Source organism: Lactuca virosa, chromosome 7 (genome assembly GCF_052849685.1).
Source record: "Lactuca virosa cultivar CGN04683 chromosome 7, Lactuca_virosa_CGN04683_v6, whole genome shotgun sequence".
NCBI classification, from domain to species: Eukaryota; Viridiplantae; Streptophyta; class Magnoliopsida; order Asterales; family Asteraceae; genus Lactuca; species Lactuca virosa.
In genome coordinates this window covers 113,183,605-113,210,281 of record NC_136432.1, presented here as the reverse complement: position 1 = coordinate 113,210,281, position 26,677 = coordinate 113,183,605, and the positions used below count along the sequence as shown (strand labels likewise).

The 26,677-nt window shown below is 33.1% G+C and overlaps 1 protein-coding gene across 1 annotated transcript; it reads right to left on the bottom strand.

Moving 5' to 3' along the window:
• On the bottom strand, window positions 1-26,070 carry LOC145123438 (homogentisate phytyltransferase 1, chloroplastic-like). Its single transcript, XM_079058642.1, has 12 exons — window positions 25,950-26,070; window positions 25,417-25,679; window positions 25,213-25,296; window positions 25,033-25,107; window positions 24,853-24,936; window positions 19,582-19,674; window positions 19,390-19,491; window positions 1,718-1,813; window positions 1,543-1,614; window positions 1,245-1,340; window positions 410-514; window positions 1-278 (listed from the first exon to the last, which is right to left on the bottom strand). The coding sequence occupies exons 1-12, from the start codon at window positions 26,032-26,034 to the stop codon at window positions 237-239; spliced, it is 1,197 nt and encodes a 398-aa protein (XP_078914768.1). The 5' UTR covers window positions 26,035-26,070; the 3' UTR covers window positions 1-236.
• Window positions 26,071-26,677: the final 607 nt, after the last annotated feature.

Sequence of the window (26,677 nt, the reverse complement as noted above, 5' to 3'; positions counted from 1 at the left end):
TTATAAAACCTAATTTTTATCCAATATATATGGAATGGAAGCTTTCAATGAACCATATAGGAATAAAAATAATACATTAGTCAAAGAAAAAATAAAAATAAACAGATAATTTCATGGCTAACAACATTAATCATCATCACAACGTGAATAAAAAATTCCGTACGTAGAAAGCCTGTATGAAACTTGATTTTACTCAATGATATTGGTTTATTGTTCTTCAGTGTAAAACTATTGGTTTAGCGTAAAAATGGAAGTAGGCAGTATTCGGCATAGAAGAGCTGCAACAAAGTAAATCTAATGAACTAGATAAAGGAAAGCCTAATTTCCTTTTTTCTATTAATGGGTGAAATGATACCCATATTTCTTAAATTTTAATGATATATTTATGAACTTAGATCTTGATACAAACCTGCCATAGGAACATATACATTGATTGTATGTCTTCCTTGCTTTTCAAATCTACAGATTTGGCACGCATCCATAGTAATGATGCCATCGTCAGATGTCCCAATATCTACATAGAAAAAAAAAAGATATGAGCGTTACAAAATGGTATTGTTGTACTCCCCTTTCTACAATAGAAATAGTCGTCTTTGTGTGTATGCAAAATTGTCCCTAAAACCAAATATTTTATAGAAAATATGTCTTGCAACTATGTAGTGTGCTTTTATGAATATTTCCTAAAACATGCTTATATTTATGAACCTATGTTATATTTAGGTTGTTTTTGGTGTGCTAGCTTAGAAGCTAGATTTTAACTTATAAGATAGCTTATTAATAAATTATCTCAAGTAGCTGCTACAATAAACCATTGTTGTGGTTGGTAAACACTAAGGTTGGCATACCAGCCGAAAACAACTTATAGTTTATAAGTTAGTTTATTAACAAGTGAAACTTAATATAAAAAAACAACCTTATAACCTAGCATATAAGCTATTAGATGCTACTTTTGTGTTATCATCAAACAATAAATTACAATAAGCTCACAAAATAAGCTACCTTATAAGTGTCAAACACAACCTTAATTAATATTTTATTACTCGAGAATGCTCTGTCTAAGTGATTGATTATTAACATAGTTACATAAAATGAAAGACCATTACTGTTATGTGGTTGTCTTGTTTTGTTGTTTAACGTTTTGGTACCCATTTTTTTATTTAATAAAATTTCCGCAATCCTAAAAAATTGTTGTATAAAGTTTTTATCACTATTTTGAATTATTTTACTGCTCGGATATATATTACCGTTACATATTTACTCCAAGTGATGCTTGACGTTGCTCCCACAAAGGCAACAACAATATAAGTGATTTCAAGGACCCAAATGCAACTCCAGAACATCTGCATAAGTTTTAGTCATATGTAATCATACAATCTTACTGTAGATAAAACTGAAGTCAACAAAACAATATTGCGTGTTATTATTACCATAAGATGAAATGGACTTATCAGTACTCTATCACACATTATGTATTTATGTAGTATTCAAAACTAAATATTTCTCTATTTGTTTCTTCCTATGATTTTTTAATTAGCTAATTACCCGTGTTTGACCTAGACGTGAAGCAAGTGATTTAATTCCATGCATCTGGTCTCCCTTAATATCGGGGATGTCCTATCAGAATAACAATTTAGTTAGAACCAATGACAATATTATAGATAAAGGTTTAGTTCTACAAGATAACATAAACTAGAAGCCAAGATAGTATTACTTTCACCTTAAAGAATATTATGGCAATTGAGAACATACTAAGTATTCCAAAAGTAAAGAGTGTTTGTCTTGAGAGTAAACTAGATCTTCCATGGATAGAATTCTGTAGAATTTCAAGAATAAATAACATCATCAAGCAAAAAAGCACCATGTAGGTAAGTATTAAAGCACATTGGTCTACACATGTTTAAAATAAAATATATACCACTCTTGGCAACATCCTACTATAATATGTAACAAAAACAAAATAAGACCTTTTAAGATGACACATCATCCATATCATGATGCCATGCAATACGTTAAAGATAAAATCATGGTTAGTATATATATATATATATATATATATATATATATATATATATATATATATATATATATATATATATATATATATATATATATATATATATATATATATATATATAAAACGAGCAATGGGAGCTAAAAAACGTAGTGGGAAACTACGCATGAGTTCAAATTAAGTAGTGTTAGACCCATGTTTCTATTCACTAAAATGACCAAAGATGGAAGCTAATTGCATGAAGATAACCTTACTTTTACTTTCTAATTGACAACCAATATTGCGCAAAACACTTTGCTAAACAGAAAAGTACTACCTCCAAAGAATTTTGATCCTGTGAGTTCTGTGTGAAGGGAATTTACTTTGCAAAGTATAGCTGGTTGCCAGATAGACGAGGGACTATTTATAGGTGCAAATGTGGTAATTTTCGAAAATAAGGAGACTCTTTATATGGTAAAATCTTTGGTTTTCCAAACAATTTGCAGATATTATATAAAACAAAGTCGGTGATCAAAACTGTTATTAAGCAGTTTTTCTAAATAATGGGTCGCAAGTAAGTTGTTAAATTATTTAATTTTCCATCATTGTTAGCACTTGATTGTGTTAAATACCCTTTGTACTACAAGAAATATCATGGCGACACCACCAATAGTGGCAACATCTCAACTCCATGTTTTGATGTCGCAATTGTGGAATCTTTTTAAGTCCTTAACTAATTGAAATTATAATATAATCTAGATATATGTTGAATGTATATAAATATTCTTTAATTTAGTTTGTGAAAATGTTTGTGAACGTCTTTAAATTGCTTTACAAGTTCTTTTTTTTCATGTTATTTCCTCTTAAGTTGTACAAAATCATATGATTTAAACAACCACAATTTTAATAATCACTTGTAATATATTTTTTTTCTTTAGTTCGCATATTTTCGCAAAGTAGTTATCATTAACATTTAATGTTCTAAAATATTGTTTTGCAAAATAGTACATAATTTTTGAATACATTAGATTATGTCTAGCTTTGTGTATTTTGTTTATTGAGCAACAGAAGGCCACGAGAAGCTTCAAATTATCTATAAAAGAAAAAAGAAGAATTCAAGGAATTGGAATAAATGTCTGATGTTTCTAGATAAGGCTAGGTAGTCCCTAATTAGTCAAAGTATGATTGAGTATCGACAAACCTCAAGATGCATGTAATGTGATTACAGAGGACCTTTCATGACCTTGATTTCCCTCTCGATCTCTAATGAAATCATCAAAGAAATCTTAGAGCATTTTCTAGGAGATGCATAATGATTATTAATATTGAAATTTGTATTTTATACTGTATCATCCGTATTTTAAGGCTAGAACTTTTAGGAATATTTTTGGTGAAAATATAAATTTTGGAAAAATTAAATTATAATAAATTAAATAAGTAATAAAACAATAAAAACAAATGATATTAATTGAAATTTTGATGTTTTAAATTTTGTTAGAATGATAAGGGAAGATTAATGGAAGAAATTAGGGTGGAGGGATCATAATTGCAAAATTTGCAAAATTTAGGATTTGACCCGGGCCATATGACCATTTAGGAGTAGAAATATCACTTATATGATAGGGAAGGGTTGAATATGGAAATTGTGAACTTAATAGTTATTTCCTAAGTCAAATTGTAATATTAGACTGGAGGGACTGGTGCCACCGAAACTGCACTCCCTTCATTGCTACATAAGCATCATATCATTTTTTACCACAAAAGTGTGATTCCTTGCCACACCCAAGGAGTGGTGTCACATTTTATTTTAAAAGAAAATTTAAATAAAAACTTTAATTTTTTCCCCACCCAATCACAAAACGGGACAATTTTTTACCACACTGCGGTCTAAACCGCATCCAACCCGCACCCAGGAGGAGGTGTTCGCTACCTAGGTGGCGAAACCGCACTCCCTCTACCGCACCACTCCCCCAAGTCTTAGTGGTAACATTTGTCATACAGGGACTATTCTTTTCCCTGATCCGTAACTCTTCTTTCCATATCCTGGCGAGGGTTTGTGGGTTTTATATAAGTTGAAATTTCAATGGTTAAATATCGTATCTTAGATTTCTAGAACTGATTCTCTTCTTATTTCGTCATTCAGAAAACTCTATATAGTTGTGTGATTTGAAGTTTGAGTGAAATTTTGGGGTTATTCTAACCCTAACTTCTATGAACTAAAGTTTTGTGTTGTGGCTAACGAAGTTATAAACTATGTAGCTTATACTAAGTTGTTATATCAATAATCTAGGATAATGTTAGATAATTATGCTTCTATTTATGTATATTTAGGTTTTTCAAGTTTTTCAGCTTCTAGTGTGTTAATTTGGGGTTTAGAGCTTATTGTTAATCAATGATTAAGTTCTAGAACCTTATGACATCTGAATTTCATGTATTATAAGTTATATATCATGTATTGGTCTAGAAACAATGAAAGAAGTAAAACATTTTTTAGAATTAGACTCAAATTTTTTGTTTCTCGTTGGAAATCTTCTTGGAGGCTATGCCAATTAGACAGTGAATCCAAGGTAGCAATGCCAACAATGATACCATGTTTGGTGATGGCATGTCCTTCATCATGCTTAACTTGGAATTTTACAACATAAACATCTACTTCATCCTTTTTAAGGCTTCATAACATCCCCGTCTACTATAGGATTCTGAGTCGCGACTTTATGTCTACCAATATATTCACTTGATTCAACTTTTATCGTCACTTCCATTGCATCCATCCATTTATCAGTACCAAAAATATTGACGTCGTCTTCTTTTTCATTACTACCATTTTTTGTTTCGGTCAAAATTTTATTGACCATAACTTGTTTCCTCGTATTTATCTTCTTCCAAGGAATCCAAACTTTCATGATCCAATGTCTTCTTTAACTTTAAAATTTACATTCTTCATCATTAATTTATATCATCTTCTTTATAAATAGTTCGAACCCATCCTGATATTTCTCTAACCTTTACAACATACTCAACCCTTTCGATCATAACCATTACTTGATTGGAGATAATATTAAACAATGATGTATTTTTACACCCGCTTCTTGTTTTAATATTCTCGACTTGATCTTCCTTTTGGAATATAATCGACATTATAGACTAGCCACCTTTTTTAAAGAACTAGGATACAAGAAGCTAATGATAGTCCATCAAACTCCATACAAATCATTCTTTCATTCACAACAAAGTTATTTGTCAAGAATCTAATCTCCTTGACGTATGTTTGATTCTGTTATGTTGCTTGAATTTAGTACATGTACTTCTTGTTCTAAATTTAAACCAAACCCATGACCATATCATTAAAACCTTCATTTGAACATATTTTATACAAATATCCAATAACCTTAACATCCCATACATCACCAAGAAACATATCAGTGAAATCTAGTATTACAAATACATCTACAACTACAAAATAACTTTTATATTTAAATTATTCTTGTAATCAATTAGTTTAATACTTTCCTGTATTAGTTCTCAATCAAACCATTTCCTTGTATTCAATTATGTACTATGACTATAAAAGCCAATGTAAAGACTCAATGTAAAACATACATAAGCAATTCTTTTCAATAACCTTTATATGGTATCAAAGATCCACAAGCTCCACTGAGCAATCCTCGATCCCTTCTCATAACAACCCTAATCCATCATTCATTCAAGACCTACCAATGGTGAATCAAACAACCATTCAATTGATTGTCGCCACTCACTTCCCCATCAAACTCACTACTATAAATTTTCTTGTCTGGCGCAAGCAAGTTGAATCCACCTTAATTGGATTACAACTTGAAACCTTGTTCATAGAAGAAAAAGTGAAAGAAAGAAAATCCACAATACTTATTTTATCAGTGCCATTCTTTGGGAGTAGTTTAGAATCCATTCAGCATCTCATCTCATCAGCAAATACTGTCCTAGAAGCCTGGGCACGGTTGAATTTAAGTTACGCCAGCACCTCCAAGTCTGGTGTTATCTCTCTGAAATCCAATCTTGTGAAAAATCCTAAAGGAGACAAATCTATTGTTCACTATCTCCAAGACATACGATGTTGGATAATATAAGGTTTATGGTGGAGATCTGAATACCAACTTGGATCGTGAGAACACTTTCCGAATTGATATTTCTACCCTATGCTTGGGTTGCAAGAAATTCAATCTAGGATAATCCAAGTGGACACTTACGATTCTAGGCACAGAAATCGTAAGCCAATTTGCTAGAAAGATTTTGTGAGAGTTTGAAGAAAACGAGAGCTAATTTTCAGATCTCACTCCACAACAGGAAGAGTCGTTTATATAATAAATGAAATTAGGGTTTCATTAGGGTTGGATAATATAAGGTTTATGGTAGAGATCTAAATACCAACTTGGATCGTGAGAACACTTTCCGAATTGATATTTCTACCCTATGCTTGGGTTGCAAGAAATTCAGTCTAGGATAATCCAAGTGGACACTTACGATTCTAGGCACAGAAATCGTAAGCCAATTTGCTAGAAAGATTCTGTGAGAGTTTGAAGAAAACGAGAGCTAATTTTCAGATCTCACTCCACAACAGGAAGAGTCGTTTATATAATAAATGAAATTAGGGTTTCATTAGGGTTGGATAATATAAGGTTTATGGTGGAGATCTGAATACCAACTTGGATCGTGAGAACACTTTCCGAATTGATATTTCTACCCTATGCTTGGGTTGCAAGAAATTCAGTCTAGGATAATCCAAGTGGACACTTACGATTCTAGGCACAGAAATCGTAAGCCAATTTGCTAGAAAGATTCTGTGAGAGTTTGAAGAAAACGAGAGCTAATTTTCAGATCTCACTCCACAACAGGAAGAGTCGTTTATATAATAAATGAAATTTGGGTTTCATTAGGGTTGGGTTGTCATTAGTTGCTTTGGAAGCAAGTCAGGGTAATCCAGATTAATGAGGATCAAGGGTTACCAAAACTAACGAGTTTCGTTAGTTTTACCATAATCACCCTCAATAATCTGAATTTTCCAATATGTTCCCATATGTAAAATTCAGCGGGACCCCAGCCAGGAGCTCTGCCCCTTGGACCCCGCTAGGGGCGCTGTCCCTAGACCCCGCCAAAGGGGCGCCGCCCATTTGGAAACCTCGGACCCAGGGGCGCTGCCCCTGCACCCCCGACTTGAATTCGAACCGGCATCTAGTTTGATCTTATACATGTGTGCACTCCGCACCAACATGTCTCTGAATATGGGGCCCAAACGAAATTCTACTTGGAAATGGTAGAAAATTACCAATCTCTCACACTGGTTCAACACACATCCACACACCTACAAAATCATTAAACTTACATGATATATTGTGTGTTCCCAATCTAAAGTGCAATCTTATTTCAGTAGTTAAATTTTTGCAAAGCTAACAATGTTTCTATTGAATATTTTTCTTATTATTTTTCTGTGAAGGGTCTTCGTACGAGGGCACGTCTAATGCGGGGGGGGGGGGGTGGAGAACATTGATGACATCTATCATGCCACCATCATATCCTTAAAGAAACTCAACTTCACAACAGTCAACAAATCTCTTCATTGGCACCACAAACTTGGTCACTCGTCCATCAAAGTCTTTAAGTCAATTATTTTGAGTCTAGGCCCTAAGTCTACCTTCCTGTCAAATTCCCACACTCATTGTCCCTCATGCGCGGTTAATAAAAGTCACAAATTACCTTTTGGACCAAATTCATTTGTTGCCACTAAACCATTGCAATTAATTTACTCTGATGTATGGGGTCCCGTTCAAAAATCAATTGATCAATTTACATACTATGTTATATTTGTTGACTACTACTCAAAATATATCTAGCTTTACCTAATGCATCAAAAATTTGATGTTGCCAAGCTCTTTCTGTTGGGGTACAAAGTTTTCCATGTATGACTTTGTAATGTGTTGACTTTTGTAAAACCCACTTGTATGTGGTGCATTAGCCTTTTGACTCATGAGATAGAAAGTGAGAGAGAGACATGTAAACACCTCTATATAAGGTGGGTTCATACCACTTATGGAGGTGTGCTTGAGATGTGTAAAAGTTGAGTGTGTGAGTGTGTGTTATTTATGTAGATGTAGATCTATGTCCCTTTTTGTAACACCGTACATATTCAATACATCTCTTAAACACCGAAATCACCATGTTCATTGTGCAATCTTTAATTCTGCATGCCAAACCATGTTCTATAATCACATCAATTGGTATCAGAGCGGGTCTTCAAAGATCAACGTGATTTTTTGAAGAACGATTCTCGGTTTGGCAAAATTTGTCACAATTGGAGCATTTTTGGTGAGTCTCTCTCTATGATCTCTCTTAGTCTCATTGAATCGTGCGTTGCGTTTTAAATTTTTTATCATTTTGTCTCGGTTGGATCGAATTTGTTTCAAGCCTACTTGGAGATTCAATCTATTTTCTTTCATAAAGCAATTTCGAAACCAATATCTGATCATTGTTCTCTATTCAAATGTCAAAGCCAAATACAAGTTGTTTTCAATTGAGTCCAACAAGAATTCAAATCACTGTTCATCAATTTTTTTTTTTTTTTTTGATTTAGCCAATTTCAAATCGATTTAGCCCAAAATCACTTAAGCCTAGAACTGTTCATTTAATCAGTTGTAAAAGCCCGAATTCTTTTCCAGGTTATTTGTTAGTCTGATTCATTTGTAAAATGCTTCAAATACTTGTACGTCTCATTATTCTTGACCACGAATTCGATTTCATCTTGTCTGTCTTGATAATTGATTCTTGTAAAGTTTGTCTTGTGAGTCGATCTTATTTGATTTATATAAATCTAAAATCGATTATGATCAAGATGTCAATTGTTGATTCAATTGAAAAGTCAATTTCAAAGTCAAAGCTCGATTCCAAGATTCAAAATCGAAAAAGATTCAGATGGATATGGTTTCATTTTGAGTATTGATTATGCGTCTAAGTTCGTTTTTTATGGTTTTGATGTCGATGTATGTTGGAGTCGATCGATGTTCGCATCAATGGTTTGGGGAGTCAAACTGTACTTGGATTAAAATGCATTCGACTGAGTTTTGATCCTGAAATCGAAATTTGTATTAGAATCGAGTGGGTATATGAATCAAATTGGCATATCTGGAATTGAATGATTGCGAAGGGTTGGAACTAGGACGTGATTTCAAGTTTGTGAGTCACGCCTTGTACTTTTGATTGTTATAGATTTGTGATATCGATGATGGTTTGGGAACGAAAAGAACTTGGACTTGGATTCGTTGGTTGGTGGTTCGTTAATCATTGGTTTCTTATGATTAGATTTTGGTTCTTGAATGTCTACTGGGAAGCAATAGTAGAAAAATGAAGAACGAATTGTTTGAGAAGTCATCTGATTTCGAAAAGCGAAGGCTGAATCGATGGTTGGATTGACTTTTGATAGTCAAAGGATGATTGGGACGAACAGTAAAATCGATGAATTGGATTTTGAAGTTTCGAAGGGTTGATGTTCATTTGTTGATTGAGTTTAACTGAGAATTGGAAAGATTATGAATTGTCGATGGGCTTGTATTAATGTAACGAAGCTTTACTGGGTTCGTGAATTGAAGAGGCGAAAGTGTTTATATGCGAAAAATTGATTTTGGGGTTAAAGAACGAATGTTTGATTTTCTGTGATTTTGAGTTCGTGGATGAAAAGCACAGCGTGATGTTTTGGTTTGAATGAAAAAAAAACGAATATCTGTGATTTGGAACTTGATTAACGAAACCTTGTTTTGGAATGAATAACGAAAGTTTGAGTTTATGATTCGTTAAAATGGGCCATGGGTTTGGTGATTGAAACTAACGAACGAGAGAAAATTTTCGTTAAAATGATGATATGGATTTCTAACGAAGTGATGAAGAACAGAAATTCGTTAAAATGGTGCAGTGAACGTGGATTCGTACGAATTGGGGAAGAAACTCAGAATTTTCGAAAATGTTCCCTGCACTTACAAAAGTTTGACATCTTTTACAAAATTTTGACAAGATGGTATAAGTTTAGTTAGTTTTGAAGAAAGGAGGAAGAATTTTCGAAAACAGCCCCTGAAATTTCGACAGTTTGACACATATTAAAAATTTTCGACAATTTGTGACATGTTTTCGACAATTTTGAAGACTTGTGCAGAATTTTCGAAAAGAGTACCTGAAGTTTCGAAAGTTTGATAGTTTTTGCCCAATTTCGAAAAACGACTGATTTTGCTGAGAAATTGAAGAAAAGGCATTTCAGGCCCCTGCAGTTAATGCAAATTGACGCTTTCTACCCTGTTTCGAAAAAGGGGGAGAGTTTTGTATTTTTGGCTGTTTTGGGCGCACCGGGTCACTGCAGAATTTTGAAATTGACAATTTCTACACATTTTTGAGAAATTTTGTCAAAGGCGGTCCGTGAACGAAGCTAAACATTGAAGATTTTTTGGGTTTTCCGGATTAAAGCACAAAGTTTATGCCACATGTTAAGGGGGAGATTTGACACGAAAAATTCCGAATAGATTACGTTCTCTTTCCTTGAAGGTTTTATAATCAAATTTCGATTATAAAAAGGGGGAGAAATTTATATGGAAATTCGAACTTGAATTTTTCATATTACGCGGATTTGAAGACCGAAGTGACCTTGAATTTTTGAAGTACACGAAATGATGCAATTGGAAGTTTGGAAGTGATTTCTTTTCGAATTGGGTTTGGTTTTATTGAAGATTTTTGGGGTGTGTTTTTATGCTCAACTTTTGGGTGATCAATTTGGAGTTTGAGAAGCTCGTGATCATTCGTTGATGCTCGGTTTGTATGGTCTCACATCCTAGAGCCCAAATTGAAGAATCATGGAAGAATTAAAGATTTGAAGTTCATTTCGACATGTGTCACCCACCCTTAAGGCTCGGATCGCGTAGTTGCTCGATTTTGGAAGATTTGAAGTGGGTCATCCATTCCTAATTTTGAGGAGGAGAATGTTAAGGTAGAAAGTTTTCCATGTATGACTTTGTAATGTGTTGACTTTTGTAAAACCCACTTCTATGTGGTGCATTAGCCTTTTGACTCGTGAGATAGATAAAGGCGAAGCTTATATAGGGCCAGGGGGGTTGTGCCCCCCCCCTATATATTTTTTTTATAATTAGTTCCTAACTTATAAAAAAGTTACATATTGTGCATAAAACTATAAAATTTGATTTTGCCCCCCCCCCCCCTGTTCTTCAATTTTTATACATATTCCATTCTCGGCCCCCCCAAACCAAAACTTCAAGCTCCGCCACCGGAGATAGAGAGTGAGAGAGAGATACATGTAAACACCTCTATATAAGGTGGATTCATACCACTTATGGAGGTGTGCTTGAGAGGTGTAAAAGTTGAGTGTGTGAGTGTATGTTATTTATGTAGATGTAGATATGTGTCCCTTTTTGTAACACCATACATATTCAATACATCTCTTAAACACCGGAATCACCATGTTCATTGTGTAATCTTTAATTCCGCATGCCAAACCATGTTCTATAATCACATCACTTTCCATAGTTCAAGATACTTGTTGAAAAATTCTTCAACCATCAGATAGTATCCCTCTTCACTGACAATGGGGATGAGCATCTTGTCTTACTTCCCTTATTCCACACCCACAATATCTCTCATTACACCACCCCACCTCATACTCCATAACAAAATAAAGTTGCGGAACAACGTTGTAGACACATTTTTGAAACCATTCTATCCCTCCATTACGCCAAACTCCCACTTAAATACTTGACTCATTCCTTTCAAAATGCAGTTCATATTATCAATCGATTTCCTACCACCATTTTAAACAATAAAAGTCCCTTTCAAACACTTTTTCATAAGCCTCCGAACTATTCCAAACTCAAACTGTTTGGATGCCTCTGTTACCGATGGCCAAGACCATATACTACCTCCAAACTTCAGCCACACTCCTCACCATGCATTTTTCTTGGCTACTCCACTTCCAAGTCCACCTACAAGTTCCTTGATCTTAACAAACCCGTCTATATCACTCACGTCATGTTCAATTTATTGAAGATGATTTTCCATTCCATCACGAATCACAATCATATACCCTACCCACAGCTGATGACTTTTTCTCTTCCTTACCTTCACCCATCTCCTCACCTGCACCTACCCAATCATCTTTAATCCCCTCACAAACACCACCTATACCGTACCGTCTGCCTCCCACAAATACCATTGACCCCACTAAAAATACCACTCCACCTAACCACAACTCTCCACTCTAATTTTTTCCTAAACTTATAACTTATTCTCGCAGATCAAGATAACCACCGGCTTCTCCATTCCTGCACATCCATCCTCGCCCATCTCCTAACCATCCTCACCACATACCTCTTCATCTCCTACTACCATACAACCCTCTCCATCATCCTCACCAATCACTCCCGCTGTTACACTTATTCCATCACCATTTTCTCCTCCTAAAAAACGAGCTCCAAAAAAAACTCCAAATACTTTAAACACAGTTTCATAAACACCACCACCCTTCATCCCATACCAGCCACCCTTGAACCACATACTCACAATTAAGCCATGAAAGACCCCAAATTACGCGAAGCCATGGATCATGAATTGAATGCTCTCTGGCAAAATGGCACCTGGGAACTTGTCCCTCAAACCTCTCAACAACCCATTGGTTGCAAATGGGTTTTCGTGTCAAAAGAAACCCAGATGGTACAGTAGCCAAATACAAAGCGCACCTCGTACCCAAAGGTTTCCTCCAACAATTTGGCAAACACTATTTTGAAACCTTCAGTTTTGTCACGAACCCTGTCACCATGCGTATCATCTTATGCATTGCTTTTTCCAAAAATTGGCCACTCCTTCAATTTGATGTAAACAATGCATTTTTGCATGACACACTTCACGAGGAAGTATTCATGTCCCAACCACCCAGCTTCATCCATCCTCAGTTCCTAAACCACATTTGCAAGCTTCAGAAATCTCTATATGGACTCAAACAAGCTCTTATAGCGTGGTACATGGAGCTTACACAATTTCTTATCACTTTTGGTTTTAACAAATCCATGGCAGACCCCTCTCTTTTCATCCATAATCATGATAATGTCACATGTTACTTCATGGTCTATGTAGATGATATTGTGCTTACTGGAAATGACTAAAAATTCCTTACTTAGTTCACTAATAACCTTGCAAACTGTTTTTCTATAAAAAATCTTGGCCCTCTTCACTACTTTCTTGGCATTAAAGTCCTACCTACTCCCACCGATCTATTTCTATCTCAACATCTCCATAGGATCTTTTATCAAATTTTCACATGGATGGTACCAAAGAAGTTGCTACTCCTTTGTACCCTTCAGTTGTTCAAACCCCACTAGATGGCTCCCCGAATGTTGATCCAAAACCATACTAGAAACTTGTGGGTTCCCTACAATACCTAGCCTTCACTTGGCTTGACGTATCATTTGTTGTGAATCGCCTCTCTTAATTTATGCATTCACCAACACAAAGTCACTGGCAAGCCTTAAAACCGGTCCTTCGCTACCTAAAGGGTACAATCCATCATGGATTATTCCTCAAAAAAGGCTCCTCACTTGATATCAAGGCCTTCTCGGATTCTGAATGGGGTGGAATAACCAATAGCGGTCACTCTAAGATAGCCTATTTATACCTTGGATCTAATATCATATCATGGCATTCAGCTCGTCAAAATTCGGTTTCCCGTTCATCCATAGAAGTTGAGTACAAAGCTCTAGCAAATGTTGCAACTGAAGTTATCTAGGTACAAAATCTATTGCACGATCTTGGTTTGGCATCCTCTACTAAACCAACACTTTTTTATGACAACACCGACGCTATATATTCCTGTGCCAACCCAGTCTATCACTACCGGATGAAACATGTTGCTCTAAACTACCACTTTGTGTGTGAAATGGTATAGGATGGTTTATTTCACGTGTTACATATAAATTCACCGAACCAGCTTGCAGATACTCTCACCAAACCAGTCAGTCTTGCAGTATTTCTACGTCTACGTTCCAAGATTGGAGTCTCCGATGGATCCTCCATCTTGAAGGGGCGTATTACATATACATCTACAACTACAAAATAACTTTCATATTTAAGTTATTCTTGTAATCAATTAGTTTAATACTTTCTTGTATTAGTTCTCAATCAGATCATTTCCTTGTATTCAATTATGTACCATGGTTATAAAAGCCAATGTAAAGGCTCAACGTAAAACATACATAAACAATTATTTTCAATAACCTTTATATCTAGGACCTTTAAAAGACATGTTGTTCCACAGAGATCTTTTTTGTGTATAATTTGTCACCATCTTCTCTCACATGATTATCTTCATAGATTACCACATTTTCATAATTAAGAATTCTTGTCCTCGACCTTCCAGATTCCTCCCCATTCAAACTTAGGTAAAATACCATTATTTTGCATGCGGGATTGTTTACTGTCTCGACCATTAATCGTTGTATATGAAGCATAAAATATGGTAATTCTCAATCCAAAAACTTGATAAACACTTCTCAAATTCATATGCATCTTATACATATAAACAACTCACAAACACAAATCGTTTCCCAAGCTTTAACTATTTGTGTTCTATGTAAACATCTAACACCTTTCTATATTGCGTACACAACGGCCATATTTTCATCCGACTTCATGCTATTCAGGAAGTTGGTTAGATAATACGCGAATAAAAGTTCTCTAAGGTCTTGAAAGCCCGGGTTGATATATATATATATATATATATATATATATATATATATATATATATATATATATATATATATATATATATATATATATAGGGTGAGGTTCAATAGAGAATCATAATTAACCAAGGAACCAATATTTTTTTTAATTTTTAGAACTTATTTTTTATCAAAAAAAAAACTAAAAATACAGAAATTCATAATTTTTTATCCATTTTCCAATGATATCAAATTCGATAAAAAAAAAAATTCGTCAAATTCACACGGTGAATCCGAAAAATATATTTAACATTCACAATGTTAAGTTATGAATTTAGATATTTTTAGTTTTTTTTTCGATAAAAAATAAGTTTTAGAACTCAAAAAAAAAATTTGGTTCCTTGGAAAACCAATAATTATGGTTCTCTATTGAACTTTTCCATATATATATATATATATATATATATATATATATATATATATATATATATATATATATATATATATATATATATTACCATGTCCGACCACATGTTGCTTGCATGGGATGTTATAGCTTTTCTTGACAATACAAACTTCCCTTCTTCCCTATCCTTCTCGCCTTCTCATTCCCTCCATAATCTAGTGTCAAGATCACAGTCATAAACATGTATCATCCTGCACTTTGTCGGACTGTTACGCGGAAGCACAAGATACCTTATTTTTTGAAAAAAAATAAAATAAACATTGAGAACGGGAGCGTTCATCTTATAAGATACCTTATTTTTTGAAAAAATAAAATAAACATTTAAACCAAGTGTAGGAAGAAAGTTCCTAGTTCATTGGGTATGAAGGGATAATTTGTAGGGATTCATGATAACAATACATATACGAAATTCTTAAGATGACTAAACCTCCATCCACTAACAACAAGATTGATAAATAGTCGGTGTACGGAAGTTGGCACGAAACCCTGGTTAGAAAAGTTCTATTTCCCAAAAAAAAAAAAAATTAAAAAGACATTTTTTGTGGTAACTACTCCACTAAACGTGAAATACCTTTCTATAATTTATTTGGTAAAAGAAAATTTTAGATTACAAAATAATGGATAAAATGGATCTTTTACGCAAGCATTCTAATGTAGTGAAACCCAAAGAAAATTTCCAATATACAGAGTGACAAAGAAAGGCCACGAAACAGGTTAACTTCGATGCACGGATCAAGTTCACTTAGCAAAGTGATCTGGTAATACCCTCAATAATTTTGTCCACCTTTGTCTGATCAATTAATTTCCAACATTTATTATCTTTACTTGGAATTTAATTGTTTCCATTTTCGTCGGGAATCTTTTAAATTAGTATAAGGCTACTCCATATGGTAGCTTTTTCACGTGTGAGCATCGAAACGTGGCATAGTGTTGTGAACACCGCCCCAACCGGACGTAGGTGTGTTGTGGCGTTGTGCGTTTCAAGGAAGAAGACGGGGCTTTTGATTGGCTGGTCAAAAAATGCGAGAAGATTGAGGGAAACAAATAACCACCAATACTATCTCTTCAACGATTTCAACCAAATCAGAATTAGACACTACAAATTTTCGGACAAAGAAGAAGAAAAGAGGAGGCGCCTGTGTAATTTATTGTGTGGCTGCAAACAATAAAGTAAGAACAATAGTAAATAGGGCACGTAATTAAAAATTTGGGCTTAGTCAAATTTCAATAGGTAGACATATTTTTATTGGGCTAATTTTTTTGTTGGCTAAGGATGGTTTAACAGGCCTAAGTAATTCTGGAGCAAACTTTGGTTTCTTGGTTTAATTTTGGGCTAATTTTTAGTACATTACTTAAGAAAAAAAATGTTGTTTAAATGCAATTTTTATTCTTTTTAAGCAATATAGGTTTTAAATTGAGAAAATTCATGAAACGACCAAATTATAGGGCGTGTATGAAGAATTTGACCATGAAAAACTAAGATTTGTAAAATGACCATGACTTCCGCATAGACCCTCTCTGCGGAAGCCTTATAGCTCTGAGGAATGTGAACAACAATGGGGAAATGATGTGGCAGGGGAAAAAGATAAAAAAAATCGTAAAAAAAACAATTTAAAAAAAAAAACGCAATTCCGCAGAGGGTTTTGTGGTTCCGCAGAAAGGTCCTCTACGGATCTGTTCTTCATCCACACACCTCTGAGAAACTGTTCTTCGGCTAACCATGACAAAAATTGGGATTTCCGAACTGTGTCTTATCAATAAACTAGGATACACCCTAAATAACTTATAATTAATTCAAGAAAGATAATGGTACTCAAAATCGTAAAAAAAAAAACAATTATTTTTAAAAAAACGCAACAATATGTAACAACAATCTTTCTTTGATCATTCGATTGTTCGTCTTCCGGCCTTTGTTCCGCAGCAACGTCCCCCAAACGGCCTAAGCCGTTCGCACTTCCGCAACCAAGCAAGTAGGAACCATATTTTTTTGTGTGATTTTACAATATTACCCCTGCCACCTCAATTTCTCAGAGATAGTACCATTCCTCAGAGGTTTAAGGCTTCTGCAGAGCCCCTCTCTGTGGAAGTCATGATCATTTTACAAAACTTGATTTTTCATGGTTAAAATCTTCAAACAACCCCTTTCTTATTGTCATTTCATTAATTTTCTCTTTTAAATTTCTCTGTTTTTTAAGTAATGTAAGGATTTTTATTAGTAAAATGTAATTTTTTTTATGTGTAAAATATTTATTTATTTTTAATAGTTATGTTTTTCATTTAACCTAATGTAAAAAAAACTAAAAACTAAAAAAAATGTGGAGTAGCAACTATTTCTAAGACTACTCGGTACGGGCCTGTGGAGGGGCGTTTTTGCCTACGTGGAGGCAGCTTAACGGCGTGGTAACGGCTGGAACACCGCCAGCCTCTAGTTATGAGATGTGGTGTTATGAAATGTGGTAACGAGCACGAGAGGCAACACCCAATCAAATCATTTCATTCTTTTTTTCTTTTTTTGCTCTCTCCTCTTAACACCATGTTATAACATGGGAACACCACCCCCACTTCATGTTATAACATGTTAAAATGTAAGGTGACAATATTTGGCTTGATAACCCCGTTGCCCACACCCAACACTCTAAAGGCTAGTAGTTTGATAATGAACATATAGTGGAGATGAGGTGGTGCATAGGTGACATTATTTTTCTAGTGGGTTGGTAGTAGGGATGAGATTTAGAACCGGAAAACCGGACCGGAACCAGAATCGGACCGGAACCGGAATATATAGAACCGGTTTCGATTCCGGGTTTAAAAATTGGTTTTATCCGGGTTTCGGGTAATCCGGGTTTGGGTCCATCGGGTCCGGGTAAACCGGGTCTAAAAACTGGAACCGGTGTTTGGAACCGAAACCACTTTTAGGGCCGGAACCGGTTTTTGTGAAACGTTTAAAAGATGCATATCTCATTCGTTTCAACTCCGATTGACATACGGTTTTTTCCAACGTGTAGTTTAGAGTTTGTATATGATTTTAGACTATAAATTTGCCATTTTTAGTTTTATATTCATTGACTTACAGTCTTCTAAAGTCGAGATATCAAAGCTGAAAGTTTTTAGTTTTTCAGTTTTTTTGCATTCTGTGAAAGTTTTAAAACATGCATATCTAATTCGTTTGAAGTTGGATTGACATGTGGTTTTTTCCAACTTGTAATTTACAGTTTGTACATGAGTTTAGACTATAATTTTGTCATTTTTGGTTTAATATTCAATGATTTACAGACCCCCGAAGTCGGGATATCAAAACTGAAAATTTTCAACTTTTCAGCTATTTGTTTTTGTACTTTGTTTTCTGTGAAAATGTTAACACATGCATATCTCATTCGTTTACAGTCGAATTGACATGCGGTTTTTTTGCAGAGTGTAGTTTAGAGTTTGTACATGATTTTAAAATATAATTTTGTCAATTTTGGTTTCATATTGAATGAGTTAAAGTTCCCCAAAGTCGGGATATCAATATGAAAATTTTCAAAGTTCAACCTACTAAGTAGTAAGTAATTACTAAAAAAATCCGGTTTTTCCGGGTTTTCCGGTTCTAAACCCACTTTATCCGGTTCCAACCTACCCACTTTAATGTTTCCGGGTTTTCCGGTTCTAGACCTACTTTACCCGGAACCGAACCGGAACCGGTTCTTATATACCGGTCCGGTTTCCGGTTCTAAAAAGTCTCGTTAACCGGTTCCGGGTTTTCCGGGTCCGGGTCCGGGTCCATCCGGTCCGGGTTTAGACCCACTTAAATATGATCTTTATTTATTAAGTTTTTCTTTTTCACATTACGAGTTTATGCAAAACCCCTTTTGATAGAATTAAAGAAGATATATTTTAATATATATCTACTTTATATGAATCAACTTAAGAAAAAAAAACATTTTAGAAAGTCAAGCTCAACAAAGAGTTCAAAAAAATTTCAAGGCATTCAAGGAGATCATTGTGGAGTAGCTGTAGGATGAGTTTTGTATATTATCAGTTTATGTAAATCCCTTTTCAAAGGCTTAGAGAATAATTTTAATCTTCCAAAGAACAAACAAGATTGTTTCTTAGAGCTGTGGGTGTTTAATTTATTTAAGCTACAACTCTTTTTAGTTCATTGTGTATTACTTTCATCTTTTAGCAAGAAGATATAAACATCGATAAAAGTAGAAAAGTGTGACCTTCATATGCATGTAGCATCCTACTGGAAGCATTAGTACTCGAGCCATTAGCATGTATAAAGCCGCTGTCAGAGGAAACCTCTTCCATCGTAATAAAGGAAGCTGAGAATTTATACCATACAAAGAGTAATTACTTTTGCTGTTTGTAGATATTTCAATACCATAACATATATAACTTAATGAAAATCTCACCACATTGGCTGAATATGCGGTCCCCACCAGAAACCACCCAACCAAACACCAAAGTAAAGGCGCAGAACCAGTTATCCATGCAATCGATAAGCTCTACAAAATATATATATATATATATATATATATATATATACACACTAAGTTAGAGCTACACTAAGTTTTTATAGAAAACCTTTGTACAATGGTTTTTTTTTCTACACTCTACATATGTGTCTCTATTGTTTGGTAAATGGCATCTAAATGGTTAAGAGACGAGCCAATATTTAGAACAAGTGGAATTTACATCATAATATATTTTTATCCGAATAACGTAATAGAGTCTTCAAATTTAAAAACAAAAAATAAATAAATAAATAAATAAATAAAACTTGTTTTGTAGAAACTTCATTGATTTTTCTGGATTTCACCTATCATGCCTTCTTGAAATACAAAAATGTTCATTTTATGGAAAAATATATTTACCTTAAATAATAAATGTTTCAGTATTTAATATAATAAATATTTAACATATATAATAATAGATATGTTAATTAGTGGAATTGATTAATTTTTTATTAACAAAAAATGAAAATACCAAATAATGACATGTGCAATTAAAGTAATTCGAAAATCTTACATAACTAGAAAAGATTCTCCGGCGTTGCCGGGGTCGGAAGGTATTGCTTTGTAAAGTAAAGTAGCATGTTAGTTGTTTTTTGTCCGTTAATGTGAGGGTAATTTGGTCTTTTCAGGTAGTAGGGACTGAATTTGTCACCATGGGTAAACCATATGGACCATTTATGTAATTTTGGCGGTGGTGGTGGTGGTGGTGGTTAGGGTGAGAAAAAACCGCACCGCAACTAAAATTAACCGCAAAACCCGCAACCGATAAACCGCAACCGCAATAAAAACCGATGGTGAGGTTTTCTGATTTTTAAAAACCGCAAATTTGTGCTGCGGTGCGGTTATTAGTTTTCAAAAACCGCAAAAAAACCACATCGCACCGCATATATTATATACAACTTTTTTATTAAATTTTAATATATTAAATATTAAAAATAAGATAAGTTTAATGAATAAAAGATGAATAAAATACTAGAAGACAAAAATGTTGGTTTTTTGTTATGTTTAACTTTGAAAAATGATGAAATTAGACAATTTTAAGAAATTTATTGTTAATTACTATTGATTTGACGTTTTTAAGATATTAATTGTTTGTGATTTAAGTTAATTGTCTTATACCTTATGTTTTTTTATTACACGTAATATGTTTGAACTCTTAAAACCGTTTGAGCTCTAAACTGTGGTTATAAATCACACAAAATAACCGCACCAAATCCATTCGGTTAATAACCGCAACATACGAAAAAACAAAACTACACCGCAAAAATAACCGCCTAACCGCACCGCAAAAATAACCGCACCAAGCGGTTTTGAAAATGGATTAACCGCATTTGCGGTTAGTGGTGAGGTTTTGGCTAATAACCGCACCGCGCTCACCCCTAGTGGTGGTGGTGATGGCAGATGGTGGGTGGGTTTATGGTATTGGGTGTGTATTTTCTAATAAATAAAACATTAATTTAAAACCAAAAAGAGAATGTTAAATCTGGTAAACTACAGGGACCAATCGTGTAATTTTGTCTAACAATAATAATAACAATGATGAGGGACCATTCTGCCAAAAGACTAAATACTAATAATATGTAATAAAAGGCGAGGGTTATGAAAATTCAAACCAAAGTGAAAGGGTTGTTTGTGAACAAAAGCATAAAGATGAAGGGTCAATGTTGTAAGTTGGAGGACCAAAATTGACAAAAAAATGTGTCACTTTACTGTTAAAACTTTTCATAACTTTAATATATATATAATAATCACTTGTGGCAAAAATCTTGAGGAAATGACAAGTGACACAAACATTTTCATTTATTAGGGTATATATATATATATATATATATATATATATATATATATATATATATATATATATATATATATATATATATATATATATACTAGGTGTGAAACCCGTGTATTACACGAGTTTATTAAAAGGACCAAAAGTAACGGCGTGAGCAAAAAAAGGTCATTCACGTAAGTTTTGGTAACCACAATGACCATGTTCATAAAAAAATAAGTAATGACTGAATTTGTGACTTTTGTAAACCACATGAACCATTTATGTAATTTGGTCTTAATTAATCTATACTAATAAAATTAATTAATATGAATTCAAAAATAGAATGTACTATCTACATTAATATACATATACATTAATTAATATATTAATAGAAAGAAGAATTCACAAATATAAAGTTATTATATACATTAGTTAATATATTAATAAAATTAATTAATATAAGGAGGCATTTAATAGGTGGAATTTAAATAAAAAATGAAAAAACTATAAAAATGACAAGTAGATATTAAATAATTCAAAAAAAATCTAGAAAATAACAAGTGTTAAAATGAAAGAGAAGATGACATGTGGCAAAATTATTCATATATATATATATATATATATATATATATATATATATATATATATATATATATATATACTAGTTGTGAGACCAATGTATTACATGGATTAATTTAAAAAAAAAAATTAAATATAAAGGTCTAAATATTTAAAAACTTTGAATTTATAGGAAAATAAGAAAAATAATGAATTGTTATAATGAAAATGTTTTTTTATCTTCTAAATTTAAACAAATAATTTAAATAAAAAAACAAAAAAACTAATGAGCTTTAATTTTGAGAATTTTGAAATTAAAAGGTAAGTTTATTAATGACATTGATATCCATTTATTATGTATTATATTAAAATATTATGTGAAATTTAAAAAAATAAAAAAACTTATAAAATGACATGTAGAAAAAAAAATTAATTTAAAATAATCAAAAAATAACATTTGTCAAATTAAATAAAAATGTGACAAGTGTAAGTTAGCCACTATTCGTGGGTGTCTGTGATTTACATATTTAAAACTAATTTATGTTTTTTTATATAAAATTACTTACTTTTAGTTAGGTAAGAAACTATGTTTTTCTTGTCGGTGTAGAAGTAGTCTACTTGGTAGAGACTTTGTCTTTTAGATTGGAAATCTCGAGTTTTAATCTGGGTGTTAGCGAATTTTACTAATTTGATGATACTAAGTTTTGACTAACCAACCGCTAAAAAAAATTATGTTTGAATTATATTATATGTAATATCAAAATAAAGTAAGCTGATAATTTTCTTTAATGTGTGCATATTACTGCGGCGGTGGTGATTGCTTGCCGAATATGAAAAGGGTGAGGGGGACGAGTTGGTTTTTTTCGGACTGTGGCGACGGTGGTAACCCGGTGGCGGATACGCCAACCGATGCCGGAAAATGGGTGTCGCTGACAAGTTTGAGAATGGTAGGGTGGGTCGGTTGAGGGGTGGGTGGTCCTATCTATTCATTTAATAATAAAAATAAATCTAAAATACAAAACATACAAAATAAGAAAGAAACAAAAAAGGAGAGGTAATTTTTATACGTACTTAACGAATTCATATAGACGCTAATTTTAGTACAGAACAAAACTGAAGGATTTCGAAACCATGATGATTGTTGTTTTAATTCTCCAAAACTATGACCAAACTAGAAGCAATGTGCGTACCATAGAGACTAAAATTGCAATTTAATAAAAAAATTATATATTAATAACATTATAAATTAGGGGGTATTTTCAAATTTCAATAACTCAAAGGGCCTTTGGCATTGCAGTATTAGGAGTTGACAAATACAAGTCTCTCAGCCAAAGATCGAGTATTCAAGTCTTGTTTGTGACGAAAAATGAAGATTTTAGAGTAGATGAGTAGAATATGTAAGCCGTTTAAAAATAATAGAAAAATATTAATTTACTTAAAAAAATTCTTTCAACAACAATTGCTTGATCAAATTTGAAAAAAATTAGAGCTGATTAGTTTAAAAATAATAGAAAATATTAGTTTACTTAAAAAATTCTTTCAACAACAATTGCTTGATCAAATTTGAAAAATATTAGAGCCGATTAATTTGATAAAATAAACTGAAACTTTAAGTCTTTACTTAATTTTTTTGTGAAAGTTTGGTTATTTTTTTTTTCTCTTTTTTGAAATGGTAAATCTAATTTACACTACAATTACTTATGATTTCATTTGTATCACATAAATGACTTGAACTAGGGTGTTCGTTTGGATGTATCGGTTCGATCCGATCCAATCAAGTGAATTCAATTTAATTTCGGTTTTCAAAACATGGATCCGAAAAATCCAAACTAAATTCAAATCTGATTTGATGCAACCAAATTACAATCCGGTTAGATCGGTTTTTACAATCCGGTTTTCAAGAGCTAAAATTTTTAAATATTATATAACTTGAATATTAGCCACCTCTATAAAATAAACTAAAAAAGTTTAGTTGTGAATTAAAATATATAAAAAACTACTAAGAAAAAATTATTGTAATTTAGCATTTCACAGACAAAAAATATTTTGATACGAAATACATATTAAGGTATTATATTGTATGAAGTTTTCTAATCTATTAACAATATAATTTAGCAAATTTATAAATGATTAAAGATATACTATAAATATATAATTATTTAATTATTATTTGGGTTTTTTTGGACTATTAGGTTTTTATTTTATAAACCAGAACCAGTCCGAAATCCAAAATAACAATTCGGTTTTGCTAAAAATCAATCCAAAAATCCGAATATTCGATCCAAATTGTCCAATCGGACAATTCGGTTTTATCCAAATAATGAACAGTCATAACTTAAACCCCAAACCTCAAGGAGAAAAAACAATACTTGATACCGTCGAGATAGATCAAAATATACTAATTACCTCAAATAAGAAAAATATCGAAGTTAACTTCTTTTTTTTATACAATTTCCCCTTTTACTTATTGTTGAGTGCACTCGTGCTTTCAGTTTTATATCTTGAAATACTATTAAGTCATAAATAAATATTAACACTCTTGTTCTTGAGTTGAAACCGGAAGGAATGGAATATAGTAAAAGAAATGAGATGGAAGGAATGGGAAAAGAAAGAGGAAGAAAGGAAGCGGAGGAAATTTGCTTCCAATCAGCCCATATGTGGCTGGTAGCTTCCTAAACAAAAATAGCTTATTCTTTTCGCCCCCTCGTTTAAAAAACTCAAAAAACATACTTCATCCTTTTTTTTTTCCTTAAAAAAAAGCCGCAATTCCTTACCTTTCCTTCCTTAAGTAAACTAAAGAACCGTGGAGACATATTTCAGATAAGTAAATTAAGTACCATAATTGCTGATAATGAAGAGACGAGAATAGCAGTTCTCATAGATAGATCCCCTGCAGCTAATGGGAGAAATGGCTTGTTAACCTGAAACACTATACTCTCATCAGCCATATATCCATGTGTGTGTGTGTATGTATATATGTGGCTAGCAAATATATATAAGTTGCATGTTTAATACACCTTGTCGAGTTCTATATCACATATCTGGTTGAAACCGGTGACATACATTTGCATCAACAGGCTTCCAACGAGAGCCTGAAAGTAGTATTTTTTTTAACATAGATTCTTAGAACGCATTTATTTATGATTTATGAAGTACGCTTCTAAAAGTTTATAGTCATAAGTTCAATCGAAAATTACCTGCAACAATCTCACGAAGAACAGTGGTGAGAAATCCGAAAGCTTCTCAACAGCAAGTAGAGCCATTGAAGCTACATTTAGAGCCTATTAAATGAGATAAGATATTATATATATTATACACCTGGAGTTACTCGTATTGGAATTTAATGGTGATAATGAAACTACGAGTACGACATTGTAATTTAATATTATTAAAAATCTCACCGTTCCAAGTGCTGCATACGGCCTTATAAATCTGTAAAGAACGTCCAAGAAATTCACAGTGGTTTGCATCGGATTCATTGTATTATGAGCTGCATCAGATCCAGAATCGTTGGTAGATGTTGCATCCAATTCGAACTTCTTTTCGGGTCTTCCATGGAGCATGGATCGTTTGTAGAAGCTCTCAGCCATGTGATAGTTGACATGCCTTTGTTGAAATGTCATGTATCGATTCTTATTGAAGATACATGCTTGATGCTTCAAAACTAGACAGTATACACAGATTCTTGTTAGTGGTAATTAGTGTAGAAGGATGACAAGTTTCATGAACGTGTATTTTGATCAAGTCCCTGTTAATTTGATAGATGTTGAGGTCTATATATCCAAAAGGACTCACACTGACTCATTTGATCATCAACCATATAACCAATTTGACCCTTACATTCTAACAAAGTAATCTAAAAGAGTATTTCAACAATGAAAATAAAAACGGAGACATTTGAAGGATTTAAAGTAACAAATAGATGTATATGTACCAAGTGAAGAAGATGGCTTAACGACTCCAGAGTACTGAATCATAGCAGCTGGCTTGCGAAGTGACCCAATAGCTAGAGATTCCATATATTTCTCTCTTGAAAGAGCTCTTAACTATTTTTTATGTTCAACTTGTATTTGAAACAAACAAAACGTTATATATAGATAGATGTATGCATCCGCGTGAATGTAAATAAGTCAAAGTTACTATTCTTCAACTTGTATAGATGTTCATTAATTGCCCTGCAATCCAGTTTTGACTTTTAGACTTAAAACTGATTTGATGGGAACATTTTGGCCCAAAGACCCAATTGTCTATGAAATAGAATCAAATTGAAGATTCAATGATGCTTCGATTTTTATATTTAACTTATCTTTTTATTACCTTTCCGATACAATTTGGTTACTTCCCAAAGTGATGTCAAGATATCTGTTAGTCATTGTCTGAGTGTTCTTTTTTACCAATTCATAATAAGCGCTTGGGAGGTTTTTCTTATTAAGCGCTTTGGAGGTTTTTCTTATTTATATACATTTATTTTTATTTACCACTTAATATCCTTAAACCTATGGGTATGAATCCAAAAAACCCCATTATGGTTGATGTGACAGCCCAAAACAGCAGACCCGGTTATAAGGAGGGGCAAGTGGGGCATGTCCACAGAGCCCATTTTTTTAGGGGGCCCAATTTTTTTTATGTTAATTCCGAAAATACATTTTTAGACTTTTAATC